The 19604-nt window shown below is 37.0% G+C and overlaps 3 protein-coding genes across 3 annotated transcripts in view; 1 reads left to right on the forward strand and 2 right to left on the reverse strand.

The window, feature by feature from the left end:
* Positions 1-19604, forward strand: part of LOC149562745 (protein transport protein SEC24 C-like) — a 158613-nt gene that overhangs the window by 102388 nt on the left and 36621 nt on the right. The window contains exons 10-12 of the mRNA XM_089826163.1: positions 13945-14022; positions 14314-14406; positions 14508-14562. Of these exons, the coding sequence (XP_089682289.1) occupies positions 13945-14022; positions 14314-14406; positions 14508-14562 (226 nt within the window). The remainder of the gene's footprint in view (positions 1-13944; positions 14023-14313; positions 14407-14507; positions 14563-19604) is intronic.
* LOC149562747 (uncharacterized) lies at positions 4027-4845 on the reverse strand. Its single transcript, XM_089824190.1, has 2 exons — positions 4364-4845; positions 4027-4266 (listed from the first exon to the last, which is right to left on the reverse strand). Exons 1-2 carry the CDS (start codon positions 4589-4591, stop codon positions 4027-4029), a joined length of 468 nt encoding a protein of 155 aa, XP_089680316.1. The 5' UTR covers positions 4592-4845.
* Positions 4934-6101, reverse strand: LOC149562748 (uncharacterized). The gene is made up of 2 exons (XM_089824191.1): positions 5362-6101; positions 4934-5216 (listed from the first exon to the last, which is right to left on the reverse strand). The coding sequence occupies exons 1-2, from the start codon at positions 6099-6101 to the stop codon at positions 5054-5056; spliced, it is 903 nt and encodes a 300-aa protein (XP_089680317.1). The 3' UTR covers positions 4934-5053.

The following is a 19604-nucleotide window of genomic DNA, read 5'->3' on the forward strand; positions in this document are numbered from 1 at the left end:
GAGTTATATGGGATCTGGGGATTCGGTTGAAAGATAGATTGCAAAGTGATATCTTGCTTCGTCGTATGGCTGGAATTGTTTTTAGTTTGGGCTATAGGTCTACCTACAGATTTGTGTGAGATCTTGGTATTGATTGCTTGAGGACAAGTAATCTAAGGAGGGGAGATTTGTAATGTTCCCTTTTGGGACATTAGAAATATTGAAATATAATTTTATATAATATTAAAATTGACTCTGAGACAGACTTAAAATATTTAAAAGGTCAATTTAATGTTAGAAAAATGACAAAAGGTCAAGGAGGAATAAGATGAAAGCTACAGGGGAGCCGAGGAGTCCTAGTTTGTGTTTTAAAAGGAGAAAGAGGCTCATTGTTGGTTATGCTTGATTTTATGATTCAGTTCGATTTTCTCTCTTGTGAGAGTTTTCAGAAAGCTTCAGCTTTCAGCTAGTTTGAGGATGTAGCCCCTCATGCTAGCAGATAGTGGACGCAAACCCATTGTCCCGGAGAACATTAGTTCAGGTGTTTCATTTGCGCTTATAGGTTCTTATTCTAGCATTCCAATGTGACTGTTAATCTGTATTTATGATTGGGTTTTTGTACTAGTTATTGTAAAATGCAATAACGTATTTTAAGGAGTTATAAGAGTTTGCTGGTTTTATCTTATTGGTTTGTAACACATGGTTATATGCTCGATATCTTGGATATTACTATGAAATAACGGGTGATATTCTTGTGGAGAATTCTTCGGGTTTTATTATAGCGTTGTACTCCATTTTGCCTATATTTGAGTTTGAATGTTATATCTGAGAAAAGTTGAATAAACCCCAATCGGAATTTCTACTGGTTTTTCGATTGTGCTGGAAATATCTGTAAGGTTTATTTCTGATTACATTGTTAAAAGAGAAATTAGCAAATATCCGGTTAGGGATATTACAGCATAGGTACTTAACATGGCCTTATTGTAGGGACCCATGTTGCATTCCCATATTGCACGATAATTTCCTTAACTTGCACGTGGGGGGGTGTTGGTGTAGACTTAAGTTTACTTAGGCTATTGCCATTTTACATTATTAGTAAAGCTGCTAGTACAATATTTATTGCATTTTTAATTTTTGATTGATGTAGCAGTAAGTGGTTGTTTCTGTACCTCTTCCCCTGTTTATATTCGAGGTGGTTGTGCATTGTGTATAATTTGATTATTAGCCGATAGGCTATTTTGTGTGAGAAAGGTTGCCAGACTTCAATGTCTTATGCTGGCAGAAAAAAGGGTGACTGGCTGCGTGCACGTTGGAAAAAGTAAGGACTATTGTTGGCAACGAAAGTGTGTTACTCGGTTTTTCACTGCTATTTGGATTGGATGCGGCGCCAGCAAGCACGAATGGTGAAAAAGATTAGCATTGACCATGCAGAAGTTGAGATTACCACTGTAGAATTGCTCATCTACTGTCATAAGAAACAAGGGTTTGGTAAAAAAGATAACCATCAAACATACAGATCATTCTTCCGGCTGGGGCTGAGGATTACAGACCTGTATCCAACTTGAAGTCTGGGACTATTTACTGACATACTTCAGTAAGTTTTGAGGTGGTTTGAAGCTGTACGGAGGATATATTGATATGCTTTAGCCGGTGGCCTTATGTTGAGGACCCTGTCACTGCCAATGCACATAACTAGACACAAAGATCAGACCCGCAACATTTTTACTGTGTCTCCTTGTGGCTGATTGATAGTGTTGGAAGTGTGTGTACTCGCTCAGTGACTTTGGATGGTGCATTAAGCAATCTGACTGGGTGATTCAAGTGTTTTATATTTCTGTTTAGTCTGTTTTAATGTACAGAACACCTGAAATCATCTAAAATTGGTTCTTCTAGACCTGCAAACTAGGCTTATGATGCTTAAAGATTGAAGGAAGAGATAACAAGAGAGTTATATTAGCTTAAAACTTGGTTGATGTGTTGGCCTCAAAGTGGGTAAGTTAGCTGGGTGCAATTTTCATGATATTCTTCACACATTTTTTACGGACCTACCAACTCTCATTTGAATCATCTGAAACAAGGTAAATCATCTATCTTGAAGAAGTTGGACTTTGTACAGTGGACAAATATATATGAGTGCACTTTTTAAATGCCATTATTTAAACACTAAAATATCCCTGTTAAACCTAAATCGGTCTTCAATCATAGCAGTTTTATTTTTGTTAAATTTACATCAGACTTTGATGACAGCAGTGTAATCTCTATCATCAGACTATATAATATTCCTGTTGTTGGAGAAATTCCTAGAAATAAAAGTAGGATGCTTGCTACATGGAAAGAATTAAAACTCCTTGTCATGGCTTTGATGACCCAAAAATTCTAAAAGTCTTGCAACAAACGTGTATCTCAATCTCGCAATTTAGAAGTCTTGTTCCCTTATCTTTCAAAAAGGAATAATAAAACTTTGTAGGCAACACAACTAAACTAGGATAAAATTTCATGTCTATTTCTAATTAATGACTATTTTTTCTTAATAAAATGCTAAGTCGTGTCCCAGCACTTAAATCGTATTTATTTATTTAGCTTGCACATATGAAAACATTAAAAAAGAGATGAAATATTGATTTTGTAGTTTCAGTTAGGATCAGACTGGAATTCTGATTTTGGAATAGAAATATTATAGTTTTTACCATAGTTGGAAAACTCGCCAAATGCAAAAACTCGCCAAGCCCCCCAAAAGTTTAATCGGGAAAAACTCGGCGATTTAAAAAAAAAACTCCGGAAAAACTCGGGAACCTAAAAAACCGCTGAAATTTAATTAAAAATACATTTATTTTGCAAAATTTAATGAGAAGATGCATCTAATAAGTTAATTAAAGACAATACAAAAGAAAGAAACAAAGTTTAGATATATATAAATGTATAATGCGTACAAAATTGCATTCTCATGTAGAATGCTCATGGTAGGAAGCAAAATAGTAAATTACTAAATAGTTTCAATCTGTCAAACTAGAAGTAAATACTAAAAGTCTAAATACATCAATACAATTTGACAATGTCAATCACATCTTCCTCTTTTCACTTGCACTAGCAGGAAAGCGAGGGGGTCTAGTCCTAGAAGAAGTGCCCCGCACTGGGATAGGGCGTGAGCTGCGTGACTGTGAACTCTGTGGTTGTGCCCCCTCGCTCGACGTCCCTACTAACTGGCTCGGCGTCTTAGAAGAGGATGCATCTCCTCCTAATGGTAATGCCCGATCCTCGCCTGAATCATCATCCTCGTCCTCATCCTCAATGTCATCCATAGTGAACTGAAAATCAGCGTTAGCCTCCCCCTCCATGGCCTACCTCTCCAAATCAGCGATCTCATCTGGTGTAAACAATGGACTTGGCTCCTGTGCTATCCAATCAGAATAAGGATCTATCTCATCTAGATCAAGCGGACCAGGTAGTTCTAAGAGCTGTGCCTTTTTTATGCGCAACTTAAGATTATAGTGCACATAAACAAGGTCGTTAAGCCGTTTTTGAGTCAATCTGTTTCTTTTCTTTGTATGGATGGACTCAAATAAGCTCCAATTGCGCTCACAATGGGATGAGCTACAAGGTTGGGATAGGACTCTGAGAGCAAATTTCCTTAAATTGGGGGTATTGCCACCCCAACTTGCCCACCAAGCATCTACAAAACAAAATTAAAAAAGTTATAAAGCAATAAAAAAAAAATTAGAAGCGCAACTTATCAATTAGCAAAAAATTTAAAGTTTGATGCTTTACCTGGTGCTTGAGTAGATCTTGCTCTCTTTGCTAGCATAGAAGAGAACAAAAGACTCCTTGATTCCACATAGATTTGTTATTCGGTCACAATAAGGTCTCTCTCATCTTCACTTGATATCATTCTCTCAATGCATTTAGAGAGACCTTCCATGACCTCTCCATTAGGATCTAAGTAGGAATCATCAGCCCTAAAACAAATAGAAAATGATATCAAATCTTACTACACAACCTTAAAAAGTAAAGTAAAATAAAGACTTATTAAAATCCCAACTTCAAGGACAATCAATTATCATAGTACCTGAATTTGGGATTGAGGAAGTAGCCTGTTGTATGAATAGGTTGGTGGAGCATATTGTTCCACCTCCTATCAATTATTTCCCAAATGGGGTCAAATTTGAGACTATCCCCGTGATAGTAACTTCTAACAGCCTCTTTCGCCCTATCCATGGCCTCATAAAGACCTCCCATTGGGGATTGCTGCCCATCACATGTGCGCAAGACTAGAACCAAGGGCAGAGACATCTACATTTGAAATTTGAAAAATACAAATTAGTTAATAAATTAGTAAGTTATGAATTGATAATGAAACTTGAATACACTAAAAATATAATGAAGTTACCTCCACAATCTCCTTAGCCTTTGCAAAAAAGCTATCATCAAACACTATTCGTGCCACAGCCTCTCCTTCGGGCTTCTTTGCGTAAGGTGAAGCAACCCAATCAGCACACACAAACATTTGCTTCAAAGCCAATATGTGGTCAAGAATACTTTGCAACGTCAAGAAGACTGTTGCAAACCTTGTCATAGCAGGTCTCATCAAATCTTTGCCTTTAGTGGCTTTTCTCATCAAACTGAGAACCCATGGGTGATTATAGATATATTTCGTGACTCGCCTAGCATCTTCCACAATTGGACTCACCCAATCAAGTTTTCCTATGTCCTCCAAAAGAAGGTCAAGGACGTGTGCTGCACAAGGTGACCAAAAAAGTGTGGGATGCCTCTCTTGGAGGATTCTACCTAAAAGATTAGCAAAAAATCAATAATCAATAACAAACTTTCCATATTTAGTATTTACAAATTACATCAAATCTAAATTGAATAATACCATTATCCAGATTCCATAGCATTACATTCATAATTCATATTGATTCAAATATAAAAAATTAAATCTACCTGCTGCAACATATGCTGTTGCATTATCTGTGATTATTTGCACCACATTCTCTATTCCCACCTCCATGACAACATTCTCCAACATTAAAGCCAATGTGGCTGCATTTTTCACTTTGTTGGAGGCATTGACAGATTTTCAAAACACCACATCATCTTTGCAAGCAATCAAGAAGTTAATAATGGTTCTACTTCTTCCATCTGTCCACCCATCAGATAAAATGGTGCAGCCATACTTCTTCCACTCTTTCTTTTGGTCTTCTATCAACAATGTTGCCCTACCAACCGCTTTGTCAAGCAACCTACAAAATTTAGGTGTAATATTAAATAAAGTGTAAGTGTTAGTAAAAAATTAGGAAATAAGTTATAACAATTAAGATTTAAAATATAACAATGAACTAAAGTGAATCACAATTATTTACAATTACTAAATAGTAAAATACTAACCTTCCACTCATATCCTTGCGATTAGGCGGCTTGTACCCTTTGCCTGATATTGTCATTGCATTCACCATATTGACCCAATAGGGACTATTAGCGGCATTCATTGAGATATTGTTGAAAAACCAAAAATCAGCTGCTGCAATATCAGTTTGCTCATGCACCTCCTTAAACCATGCAGTGCCCTCTAATGATGGTTGTGCTCCAGGTGTGTCCCTGGGCACAAAATAACCACCTATCCCTGATGGGGATCCGGATGGTGATGATGAAGAAGTAGGAGATGTAGAAGAAGTGGAACCGGTAAATGAGAAATTTTGTTTGCGGATCCGTGGGCCACGAAGAGATCTTGGTATGTTCTCAAGTGCTTCTTCTTCCTCTTGCATATCAAAAGGAGCTCCTTCTGATTCAGCTATGGCTGCCCTCATAGCTAATTTTGTCCTCTCCCTATTCAATTTTTTCTCTTCAGCAGCTGCAAGTAGGGCATGGATGAATCTTTTTTCTTCATCAGTTACCTTGAGACAAGGATTTGAGTCATGTTTCTTTATGCCTGCAAGGTGGTATTTGAGGCGGTTTATGCCTCCAGAAATATTTCTCTCACAGGGAATGCATATCACCTTCCCAATATCATTTGGATTTGGAGCTTCATAGGCATACCGCCATGCCTTATCTCTTGCATTTTTAGGCCGAGTGCCTATATATCCAGATGGGCATGGTGTTTGTGGCCACTCTTCTTGCGGGTTTGTCATTTTTTTAATGCTTGACCGCTGCCCTATACATAAATTTATAGAAAAATGAATAAACAAAGTTAAAACTTAGAAGCTAGGGTTTCAAATGATTCAAAGTTCAAACATAGAGTTAAACTTAAAATGATTTGAAATCATTTGAAATCATTTACAAACAACAACAAAAACAAAAGAACATTTGTTATAAAACTATAAAAAAATTTCAAACTATGATAAAATGAACATACCTGGAAAGAAATTTGTCTTCGAAAATCGGTTAGAATCCTCTAAAATCCACTCAAATCCGTCTTGAATCACTTGCAATCAGTTAAGAATGCCTCCAAACCTTCTTCTCTCCATGCCTCAAGGCTCTAGACAATGCAAATACAACAAACAATGAGCAAAAAAATAACTTTGTGCCCTTTTTAGCCGTCATAGTCCGCGGGCCAGGAAATCGCGAGTTTTTAGTTAAAACTCGCTGAGTTTTAGCCGAGTAATCGGCGATTAATCTGCGAGTAAATACCTTCCAGCCGAGTTTTTGATTTGGCGAGTTAAGTGGCCAAAAACTCGCCGAGCTGAAAAACTCGGCGAGTGTTTGAAACTTGCCGAGTACTCGGCGAGTTTTCCATCTATGGTTTTTACAGTCTTTATTTGTTGGTTATAGGGGAAATCCTATGTCAATTGCATATTATTTCTATCATTTTTGCAACCTCTGTATTTTACTTATAATATATTAGTAAAATCATTATTTACCAATCAAAAAATAATAATCATATTGTTTATTATTTATTGTTATGTTTTAATAGATTAATAATTTAAAAGTCAATAAATATGCAACTGATATATATCATATGTAATAGATTATTAATGTGCATAAATCCATTTTTAAGGATGATACATAAAGTAAAATTTTTTATTAGAAAAGATTTCTGTAAAAATTTTTAGATAAAAAATAAAACTTTCTATAATGGACGTGCATAATATCCATTTTTAAAGAAATAATTATCTATAAAATGTCAAATTACTATTTAATATTTTAATGCAGTTGATATAACAAGTTAACAACAATGCCAAATTTTCTATGAAGAGGAAGAGTGTGATCTTATGAGAATAGAAATTAAGCAACATGAAGCTATTAAAGTACATAGAAAATTATTTCTAAAAGCATGAAAAATAGAAGTTGAGAAAAATTAACTAGAGGAACTGTAACATATAAAAATAATTTTTTGTGTTGTTTTAGGTGTCATTTAAACAATTTGCCAACGCTAAGAAATCTATCTATGACATGACTTATTAAATACGGAAAAATGGGGAACATTTTTATTTAATAATAAGAAATGCAAAGTAGTAATGTTAAGTATAACATTGTAATGATAAATTGTTGAAGATGTGATTTCATGGTAATGGTGAAGTTGTATGCAATGCCAATATTTGGTTGATTTAGGAGGGGGTGGAGAATAGGGATAAAAATTGAAGTTAATGCACAAGCATATGTTTAATCATATATGGACTTTCCATTGAATTTGAATGCACCACATCGCTCTAGAATATTAATGATGTACCAAGGAACCTCAACCTTCATGAGGGGACATTGTAATGTCCCCATTTTTAGCAGGTTTCTGCAGTTGGCTTGGTCAGTTCATCATTGCGACCCTCGTGAGCTGACATTGGGATTTAAGGGTCTTAGTTGTGGAGTTATTAGGCTTTCTATTGGCCTATGGTGAGTTTTGGTACCATTTTGGGTTTTCCCTAGCAGTAGTTCATGATGCAGATGTACCTGTGTTTAGTATGACACCCACTAGTCCTAGTCATAGTTTTGATGATGAACTTACCACATAGAGACATGTGGATGTGTTAGTGCCATTGGTGGTCGGTAGCACTAAGCTTCAGCAGGTTGAGGATTCCAGAGTTACCATTGATCAATAGTGGCTTACCTATTTGCATCTAACATTGTTCAAAAACTATAAAACAACAAACTTGCACAAAGCAATACTTTCATTCGGTTTGAATTTGTTTGCTAAGTGCTCGAAAAAATGTTAACAATTGAATAGTGAAGAAATCGGTTTTTGTCAAGGTTATAACCAGATTAGGGTTATTACAGTATGCCAAATACTGAAATAAATCTTTAATCAGGCTGCGAATGACCAATTGCTCTTGATAGCCAATTTTCGAAAAGAGATCACTGTTCTATTTATGAGTTATGCACATAAAACTTCAATCCACAGCTCTAATTCCTTTATGAAATGCACAACAAATTACAGTTTCAAATGCAAAGAACCTGATTCCAAAAGCTTGCAGCAGACCACGTCTCTATCAATCCTGTTTAGCTTATGGCAGCAAAATGTGGACCTGTTTTAGGAGGTTGCAGTCTGAGAAGAAAGTCTCCACAGCCAACCAAGAAGAATGCCCTTACAGCCAATAGCAAACAGACCCTATAGGGTAATCTGCTCCTCCAAAAACCTTACAGCTAATGCCGTCCAGCACCTCTGTAAATCACCCAAGTTGCAGGACTTAACTGCCCAGAAATGCAGCGTCGGTGTGCATATAATTCCCTTTCTGACATTGATAATTGTAGACGCCCAGCTAAGCCAATTGCACCCAGTATATAATGCCCTCAATTATAGATATATGATGATCAGCTTCAGAAATCAATGTTGCCTTCCAACCACAGTAATCATAGCCCAAAGAAGACAACTACAATCTTAGAAATCTATACTTTTTATTTTCTAAATCATTGGATAGTATGACTATTATGATACTTCACCCTTTATCAAAATTTGACATATTTCAAAATTCACATGATATATCAATATCTCAGTTACTGGGTTCTGCTATGTAGGCCTAGGTCCTGGTACTAGTACAGTTTTGGTACTGGTTCTTCTGGGGTACTTCACAGGTTTTCTGTGGGTCTTTCTGTGAAGGACCTACAGTGGCCCTGGGCACCTAGGAAGTACCCCAGGGCGGTAGGTCAGTTTATGTATGTTTTTATGATTTGTTCATGAGCATGTTCTTTCTATCAGCTTTAGATACTGTCTTGCAACAGCTTGGTAATATTATTCAAGCCAAATTTGTTCTATGTAATGCCCATAGTTTATGACAGTAGTGAACAGCAATCTACTTCAGTTCATTTGAAGGTCAGGGATTGATTTTTTTTCATTTGTAGATCCAAGGACATGACTGTTGATATATCTGTAAAAGCCAGCCATTAGTTATGTTAGTTGATCATGTTCATATTGATGTCAATTGCCAATGCTTGTAATCTGAAACTGTATCAGTATTATAATTAATTAATTTATAGCTTTACTGGCCATTATGAATTTATGAGTATCACTCTTCTTTTATATTTGTAACTTCAATGTTTTAACATACATACATGCATACATATACGGACAAACCCAAACCCGCAAGGGAGGAAAAATTGTCGTACCCACGTACCCTAATCTCGTATCTGTACCTGAACTAAAACCCGGATCAGCAACTTAGTCCAATATTAGAGACCAAATGTGAAGTGGCTGTAGGTGCAAATAGAGTTTCAAAATGAGTTGTGAATGCTATAAATTCACCTTTAGGGTCATTTTAGGGTTTCTAGGAAAAAAAACCTAAAAAATCAATTCAGGCTCATGTATATGTTAGAAAGTAAAGTCCACCAAGATAACTAAGAGGGGGTGGGGGCGTGAATTAGTTATCCAACTATTAAAACATTTATCAAACTTATTAATCCTTAACCATGTGAACAATATAATCAGCAACCATAAGAAAATATACATACACACTAACACTAGATATGTTAATTAGGGAAACTGTTGATCAAAGGGAAAACCCTGGCGGGGATAGTACCCACAAAATGATGTACTAATATAAAAGTTCCTTGTAAGAGGATGGACTTTGTTAAGAGCCAATGAAATACATTCAGTACATATTAGTTCCTATTAGGAGACTTTGAATCGGTGTTAGGAGATTTCAACTCTATTAGGAGTTGTGCCAACCCTGTTAGGAGTTGGAGAAGGCAGAAGGACCCACTGTCTAAACAGCTTGAGGGGCAAGACCACCGAACTCACTGTCCAATTGGCCTCTATATTATTTCTAGCAAAATAATAGAAATGAATGATCTTGAACTCCTCTGTCCTCTTGATCGGACCTATCCTCTTTCGATCTCAATACCGGCTCACCAACTTTGCATCCAAATAATCCCTTGGATTGCTTACACGCATTTACCAACTTTGCATATCACATGCACAATTCGCATTTCACACATCAATCACATGTCTCACATTTCATCACAACAAAAATAACCTTCCTTTATACCATATCCTCGAAATAATTCCTTGAGTCGGCCTTGAGGCTTTCCCAATTAATTATAATGTGACCTTATTAAGATATTACAAAACATTACATCTTTTCGTAATTATACGTGCAACTGCTGATTTGTGCATTTACTAACGTCATCATCAAGTTGTCTGCTATCACAGTCTAACTACGCTCGTCATGATTCTATCCCAGTTAAGAGATACAAATCAATCATCAGAACCACTTATCAAGTACCTTGTCTACTTATTGTCTTCTATAGATCTTGAATATCGTTTACATTTCTTCGACTCTTTGTATGTGCACTTGTCCACAGAACTAGGACACAATGTAGAATACATCCTCAATTGCACTTGACTTGATCATCAATAAACAGTCTGTATGACCTCTCTCTCTGTCTACTATTCTGCCATTCTTCATAGAAATAATCCTGTGTTGACATTAATGACAAACACTGTGTGAATGCAACATGTTATCCATCTATACAATGCTTAGGACACTCCCCCAAAGGAATATCATCAGCATTCATGCTAACAACATAATGGGGAACTTAAGTTGTTTTTGGGTTTTTCTTTATGCTATTGGCCGCTAGGCCCTTGGGTGCGTGTGGAAGCCAGTCTAAGCTGGCTGGAAGACAGCCACAGGCTTGCGGCCAGCTTCCATAGGGCTTCCGGAAGTACCATGCATCCGTTGGCTTCGGATGCGAAAACGAGCCTGTGTAGGGCGAATTGGTATCCTAGGTTGTAGAGTTTAGAGGATCCATCAAAGATTGATGAGGATGAGGGAGTATTGCCTTTAGATGTAGGGCTGGTTGGTGTTCGTTTGGGGGATCCGTGAGTCCAATAGTTCCAGTAATGAGAAGTTTGCCTTGAGGGATGATTAGAGGTGTCAATTACATTTTGAAATTTTGAGGGAGTAATGCCTTTAGATGTAGGGCTGGTTGGTGTTTGTTTGGGGGATCCACGAGTCCAATAGTTCCAATAATGAGAAGTTTTCCTTGAGGGATGAATAGAGGTGTCCATTACATTTTGACATTTTGTGTTTGTTTTGATATAATGCTACTCATTGCAATCATCATTATGATATTTTTGATATAATAGAAATCATTCATTCAACAATTTCATTTGTAAATTGAAATTTATAAAGTTTTCTAATTTCTAATTGATAACTCGATATTCAGTACTCATTGTTCAATGTTCAAGTATTTAGTATTTGGCTTTTGCAATTTTTGTATTTTACTTCTTAATAGCCTTATCGTCTTTTATAACTGGCATTTAGCATATAGAATATATAGCACTGCCCCCCAGCATTTCCACAGAACCCTCGATATCCTCCAAACTTAGGCCCTTTGGCCCCCCATCCATAAAACTCATTTTGGTGCTTCCTGGCCTGGTATAACATTGCATAATTTCTACTTTTCCACACTAGTCCAGCAGATTAGCCACCCACGATGTCTATGTATTGTCTATTGAGACAACATCAACCTGATGCAAGCAGGCTTAGATGACGAATCACTCCAAGCACACATATTCAGGTTTTCAATGGAAACAGTCCTGTAGTAATTCATCTGATGGGGTCATTGATGAATTATACCCTACTTTCCTTAATGCTTCACCACCTCTGATTAATATGATGTCACCATTTCAGATTTGTTCTGTTCATATGTGGCAGAGATAATGACAATGCTCCATTAAAACTCCTGAACAGATGTCTTTCGTCAATGATATTCGAATCACCAATGTATATCAACTCTAAATATCTCCTCTGTCAATAGCTGCAGTTTCAATGTGGCAATTACTTATCCGATGAATGATTTTACTGCTGGCACCCCCAGATGTTATTTCTGCTGTGTCCGGGTGATGTCAACTGACCCTTCCCTTATGCTGCAATGCCACAGTATTGATAATAAACTTTGTTTATGCCTTTATGCTTGATTGTGAAGTTGCAATGTCATGCATCAATCCTCTACTACAACTGATGGTGATATGCTTTTGTTTGCAAACAGTTCTTAGAGGACACCTTAGATATCCTATTTTAAGTTCATTGTCTCCATTCACAACTCAAATTCTGTCTGGGTTCTACTGCTTAGATAAAAAACCACTTCAAATGTGGGACCAGGGCCGTATTTGTGCCTGAACAAATCCAAACCCATATTTGGGACATACCAGACTAGGACCCTGTTCTTCCACTTCCAGGGAAGAATTTGGTAAACTTAGCCTGAAATGGGTAGACTACCAATTTATACCATTCTTTATAAAAGCTACACAGCACTGATTCACTTTCAAGTTTTGACCGGTTTGGAATGTAGTGACATACATTTGTACTTTTTGGAGTTTATTTGCATAAAACTTTCATCGTTTTGCTTACCTTTTAGTTACATGCTTGATGAAAGTTGATACAAGTATGAAAAACTCGATCTCTTGAGGTCTAGGAATTGTGCTTTTCTGTCAAATTTATTTTTCAAGTCTCTTTTATTTGAGCTTACAATTAAGTTTTGATTTATTTACTCGTGAAATATCATTTTTGAATTTTTTCAAAACAAACTAAAGCTACTTGTCCATACTTTCTATCATCAAACTTGATATTCATTATTTAACATAGTTAGTTTGATCAAACCAAGCATACCAGTTCCGACTAACACAAGAATTTTATGGTTTTTTCCTTTATCAACTCTTCAATTCATTTTTTTGCTTTATTTTTGCTTCAGGCAAACAGTTGAAGCAAACTATACTGGGCGAACATGAAAACTAAACCAGACATTTTGTATTAATCAAATTAGGGCATGTCAACATACATTTGACATTCTTATGTTGTAGTTAGCACTCTTCTCAGGTGCTATTGAATGTGATCAACTGATTGATTGATGAGTTTGGTTTTACATTAGAATTAATTGCGGCTGATGAAGGTGGAGCCTTAGTTTACTGTAATCAGGTTATGGATAATCATGACCATGTTTGTGTGGAGCTGATTGTTGTACATCCCCATTTGGGCACACTAGAGAGCACACAGCCTTTCTGGAGATGTTTTGACATACACTGTGATGAACCATAAAGAGTTCATTTTACATTGGATTTCAATGTACTTGCTTTAAATGCTGCAGGGTGTTGTTGATCTTGTCTAATTATTACATTTCCTGATCCCAAGTCATCTATTCAGTATCTAATGTTTCTGAAAACTCATGTTGCAAGAATTTGTGTTGGTGATAATGCTTGTTTTATCTTTTGAAAAAATTGCCCAGCTTCTTTGGATCAGAAATGAGAATCTTTCTTTAATAGCCTACTTAACAGAGCAGCAATATAAGGATGAAATTTTAATGATTGATGAATTACCGAGATTCCTGTTGATTATAAGTGATTGATTTGTAAGGTAATGAAGTATAGTTTAGCTCAGAAATCTTTTTGAATATATTGTTCTCTAAATAACATTTTAAAATCATGTTGTGATATATGATAACAGATATGAACAGTTTTGCCTGCAGCAATACTGAATGTTATTGTGATACTGTTATTAAAATAGAGGTTCAGTACATCTATCATTTTCATAGCTTTCTTTCTATGTGCAGCCATCAATGCTTGTGGTTCCTGATGTGCAAGATGTGTACACCCCTCTTCAGACAGAGCTCATCGTCCCAATTTCTGAGGTTTGTGTTTCTGTGTTCCAGAGTCCTTTTGAATTAAAAATGTTTTACCATTTTATTTTCCATAGCTTTTCAATCTTTATTCCATAGGACACATTAACCTTATCTGCTGTTATTGGACAATCTAATCCATCTTGTGAAGTGAATAGCTCTTCCAGTTAGTGATGGCTTTTGTGACATCCCACTAATCTTCTGTTTCTTTGTTGACATCCCAAATTTAATTAACGTGATCTGTCTTTTAAATTTATGTGGGTCAACTATCATTTGTAATTTTGGTAACAATGGCAATTACAGTGTCGTGAACATGTAGAACAACTTTTGGAGAGCATTCCAACGATGTTTCAGCACAATAAGATCCCTGAATCAGCTTTTGGTGCAGCCATCAAGGTTGTTTTTCTTTTCATGTTTTGCTGTTTTAATATTTTTTTTTCCCTTCTGTACCTTTCTGCCTAGATATTTATGATAAGTTTTCTGATCATTATGACCAGGGTGCCTTTCTTGCAATGAAATCCACTGGTGGAAAGCTGCTAGTTTTCCAGTCAGGTTAGCTAATTTGACACTCTTGTAAATAGATTTGAATTATATGATCACTCATACAGAAGTTGCTCAAAAAACCAACATGAGTTTATTTATTCAACAATCATGGTACTGTATGTTGTTAACAATTTTTCCAAATTTAATATGTACAAAAGTCTACCAAGAAGAATACTCTAATAGATTAATGCCATATACCCGAGGCATTTCCCAAGGAGTGTGGTCAGTGTACTTCCCAGATCTCAACACTTGATGAATATAGCCTGTCCAGCAATAGGGATGTTTAAGAGAATCTCTTAATCATTGTTTCAATGTTTGACCTCAATGGGACTGCAATTTTTACTGTGGATAAACTTTTTCTAGGAATTCTGAAACACATCCAATAACAAAAAGCCCTTTTTAGATGTGTTAGATAGTAGACATTATTCACATGTCACCGCCACTTAATCCTTAAACTTGTCTATTTTATGATCATGCGCCGACTGGGTGACTGATTCACATTTGAAATCACCTGTGTTTGAGTGAACTTTAATTTAGGTGTGTTCCAAACAGAACTTGACAAAATACCTAATCTTACTTTTAAACTGGATAGTGATGATTAAACTAGTGGATCCCAAATCATATACTTGTAAAGAAGTATCTTTATTGCAATTTAATTTAGTGTCTTTTTTATGCATAGTGAAAACTAGCTCGACTAGCATTGTTTTTGTTGTTTGTGTGACTTACATTGACAACCCCCTCCATGCTTGTTATAAATGAATTTCAAAGTTTTCTTGTATTTCTCCCATCCAAAATTTTATATATGAATTTCACTGGGTACTTCCACTTCCATAAAGATGTCTTTGCATGAATCTGAATATTGATTTCAATGAATATCTCAAATCTTCTTTTACAAGCTAATTAAAAAATACCGTTTCAAGGGAAATCTTGGTTGCAAGTTAATCAAACGCATTTTTTTATCCATATGTGCAATAGCTTGATTAGCATGACCAAAATTGTTTTGGTTGTTTGATCAACTTTTCCTTTGGCAATCCCTCCATGGTTGATGTCAATATTTAAATAGTGAGAAGCTGGTTTTTCTTTTCAACTATCATTCTCATTGAACCTATTTCTTTGGTGGTGCCCAAACTCCCATTTTTTGTGTGTAACGCCCAAAATGAGGCAAGCACAATTGGTGGGGGAGGGAGGTGAATCAGTATGCCAAATATAATTCCAAATTGTTTAAACAAGACACAGATCTGAAATATAAACAATAATGCAAGATCTACAACACAACACAATAACACTAGATTTGTTCTCGAGGAAACTGTTGTTGTCAGTTTTTATACCACATAACATATTAGCAATTAAACGTCCTCAATTCCTCTCTTGAAAAGTTAATACTCATGAAGACATGAGGATAACTCCAATGTTCCTTACACCTATGGATACTAACTTAGTATATCGATGTGATTTACTGGTAATCACGTAGGCGGCCTTACGCTTTTTGTTTGAGGATGACTAGGACTTTGATGGAATGATGGTGATGGTAGTTCGGTATGAATGCTAGATGATGTTGATGGAGAAGGTGATGGTGATGGAGGGCGAATGGTTCTATGACTTATGTCTTTCTAACTTTCTTCTTCAAAATTCCAACTCCTAAACTACTTGCTATTCTACTTCTACTCCTATGAATGGAAGATTAGCAAATGGATGGGGATTGAATCTAATGAAAGTTAACCAGTGGCTCCACCTCCATAGATACAATGATTCAAAGGAAAATAAACTAGTTTACTACACAAGGCTTCCCAACAAACCACTAGGATGCTAGTGGCCTAGTATTGATCCCTATCAAACATCTACTAATGCTATCATGCAACTATTCATCTACTTTACCTTTACTTAACAACTTGAAATGCAATCTACTTTAACAACTTTAAAAGAAATTTTACTCTAACTATTTGGAAGTAGAAACCATGCAATAATATCAAAGGCTCTTAATCACCATGCAAGTCACAACAATGAGAAAGAAAAGCGATTTTTGGCATTATCTTTGCAACAATTTTCTGCGACCATTACAAATGAGAGCAAATAGCCTTATATAGAGGCCAAAATGTACAACTGACGACAGAGATAAAGAGGCAAAACTGACAATCTAAATTGAATCCTAGAAACCCTAATTAGGGTTGCCATCCCATCGGCCAATGAGGAGATGCCACCTCGCCAATGGACCAATGAAAAAAGTGGAAAAGTAACAACCAATGAGAAGGCACCAAAATGGTGGCCAATCAGAATTAGACACTTGTCCTACCCTAGAAGAAAGAGAAATTGCCACTTGGGCTTACATCAAATGATCTTCTAATATAAATCTCCCTTTTTCTTTCGTTCTTTTAGCTAAGGCAATGAACCTAGCTAGCCTTTCGTTGACTTCCTCCATGGGAGGGCAAGGTGTATGCTATATCTTGAGCTCGGCCGATTTCACCATGCTGCTTGCTGCCTGTAGTGTCTTCTCATGGTCTTTCTCATACTCTTTTGCAAATTTGATAAAGGCGTTGAGGGAAGAAAGGGTGCTCAAATGTTTCTTCTTGATAGCAACTTTTCCTAACTCATCCAATCTTGATCCAAGTCTTGTCTCATCAATGTCCTCTTCTCTAATGTCTTCAAAATCAAGTGCCACCCCAACGTCGCTCATCATGGTTGAAATGGAAGTGTCGACACTTGGGCTATGTTGTGCAACTGCCTTCTGTATCTCCTCGAGTGTTCTCAATCTGGTAGTCAAAGAAACAAACCAAGACTCAACCATACTCAATCCTCTTTCATCAACCAACTTGGCCATTTCCAAATATGCCTCCGGTAGCCCAATAAACGCCTGTAGCCTGGGAATAGCTAAATCCTTGACTGGAAGGAAATCCTTCTACTCCTCTTCAAATACTCTGAATTTGTTTTAGACAGCCACTAATGACTGGAATGTCGAGATAAAGGAAGGCAAGAAGTTTCTCCCATCTTGGATTGTATCATGGATCCAATCCCTGACTTCATGTAGCTGAGCCGATATCTCTTCTAGGTTGCTCTCGCTGTCTTGAGGAAGGGCTGCCTAGTGCAACTATTGGATAGGCTGGCAATCTCTCCAATATTTGTTCTTGCCCTCCAACTTTATGATCCTTTCATTTGCCTTCCTCAACCTTTCTTTGATTGAAGCTATACCTTCCTGGATCTCCTCACATTCCATCTCATCTGTGTTTCTTCCCAAATTATGCTCCACTATCTCATATTCTTGGGCGGCAATCTTATCCAATGCCTTATTGACTGTTGGTATAGCAATTTGAACCTTTCGGTGACCATCATTGTCGTTCTTGATTACCTTTGCCACCGTTTTTGCAATCTGTTTTTGGTTCTCGCTATCGCCCTTCTCTATTAATCCTTGGATGTCTTCAACTATTCGGGCAGTTACTACCTCGCCTCTTGGCATAAGCATTTGCCTTAACCATAGTGGTGCAGTGCATGTCCCCCAATTTGGATTTGGTTCAACTAACAAAGCATCACCAACGGGCTTGGGTGCCTGACTTGTTGCCTCAATATCAATCGGCCCATCTCCTTCTTCACTAGTAACTGCCATGTCATCTCCACGTTGGTTTTTCGAGAGAGGAGAGTATTCGGTGCTATTGCTGTAACCACTTGACTTTGAATCAGAGCTCACTTCTACCGTAGTCCTTTGTTCACTTGTGTTATCTTCTTGGCTTCTAGCCTCAATTATACTTTCCCTTTACGGTGTTGCGTGCTGTCTCTTTGTTGGAGGTTCCGGATGTTCTTTGCTTTTCTCAACCTCCAAAGGTCTCTTCTTGCTCCTAATTGTTTCCTGTTGCCAGCTACTTCCTTCGCCCTTCTGTTCGATTGATTCTATTGGACCCTCTTTTGGCTTCATCTTCTCATAAGTAAGGGGAATCCTTTGACTTTGTAGCTTCCTTAATCTTTCGTTGTACCATGACTCGGTATGCAAATCAACTGCTCTTGTAACTGCCTCCAAGGAAGGATCCTGATGATCATCCCAATCTACTGGATTTAACTCTATTCCTTCTACTGTATCATAATCTTCTCTCAACACTTTTCCATCATCTTCCAGTTGATTAGGAATATCAAGGCCTCTCCATTTTATATCTCTCATCATGTTCATTGACAATCTTGAGAAAGCTAGCTTTCTCACATGAAAGTCATGCTTGGCATTGGCCCAAAAGTCTTCTATAGTGGGAGCATGTTTAAACGCATTTCCATGAGATACCTTGATAAGACCATTAGGATCAAATCCTTGCCTTGCTCTGTACCATCCTAGGTGATACCATTCCAATTCCTTCTTCACAGCTTCAAAGGCAACTCGGTTGGGGCAACTATCATTGCCAATCCTGAATGAGAAGGTAATCCCCGTCTTACCTTCGAGTCTCGTTATTCTGTCATAGTACTCAAGTTGCCTAGCCAATTCCATCAAAACTACCTTGTCGGGTGGGTATCTTGGAAGCCTCTTGGGACAATTAGGCATTCCCGCTACTCTAATGTAGGTGAATTGCGGAAATTGGATAAACCAACTCCCATATTTCTTTATCTTTGCTTTTGTTTTCGATGAGAGTCTCTTAGTAGGTGTCCCCTGTAATACCCTTATTGTCTTCATGGCAAAGGCGTCACAAAACATTTTGTAGTCCTTGTTGTTGTGCAAATGAAGTTGTGGATAGCATTCATGCACCAAATATTGCCTTGGCCCATTGCCAACTTCTCCTAAGGCCTTAAGTCCCAGATTTTTATACAATCTAGCAATTAGGTAAAACAGATAGGATCCCATGTAGAATTACTTTTGGTTTTGTACAGTTCTAAGTTGCAACTCTAGATTTTCGCTTATGATCCTAGCCCAATCAAATCTTCTTTTTCCTTTTTCAATTTCATCAATAAAGAAGTACAACCAATTTTCGAATTGCATAACTTGAGCTAGGCCCATGATCCGGTTGAGAAGTACAATGAGATCGTCGTATTCTGATTTGAAATCTACCATTGTGAGCCTTGATGATCTGGTTACACCTTTCTTTCCC

Source organism: Cupressus sempervirens, chromosome 4 (assembly GCF_028749045.1).
Source record: "Cupressus sempervirens isolate cs-2001-9-10 chromosome 4, ASM2874904v1, whole genome shotgun sequence".
Classification (NCBI taxonomy): Eukaryota; Viridiplantae; Streptophyta; class Pinopsida; order Cupressales; family Cupressaceae; genus Cupressus; species Cupressus sempervirens.

Bases quoted from the DNA above. Each gene is read 5' to 3' on its own strand.
- LOC149562748 (XM_089824191.1), bottom strand. From the start codon at position 6,101: ATGACAAACCCGCAAGAAGAGTGGCCACAAACACCATGCCCATCTGGA. The intron at 5,217-5,361 runs GTTAGTATTTTA...TAAATTTTGTAG, and splicing joins CGCAAGGATATGAGTGGAAG to GTTGCTTGACAAAGCGGTTG.
- LOC149562747 (XM_089824190.1), bottom strand. From the start codon at position 4,591: ATGAGAAAAGCCACTAAAGGCAAAGATTTGATGAGACCTGCTATGACA. The intron at 4,267-4,363 runs GTAACTTCATTA...TTTCAAATGTAG, and splicing joins AGGCTAAGGAGATTGTGGAG to ATGTCTCTGCCCTTGGTTCT.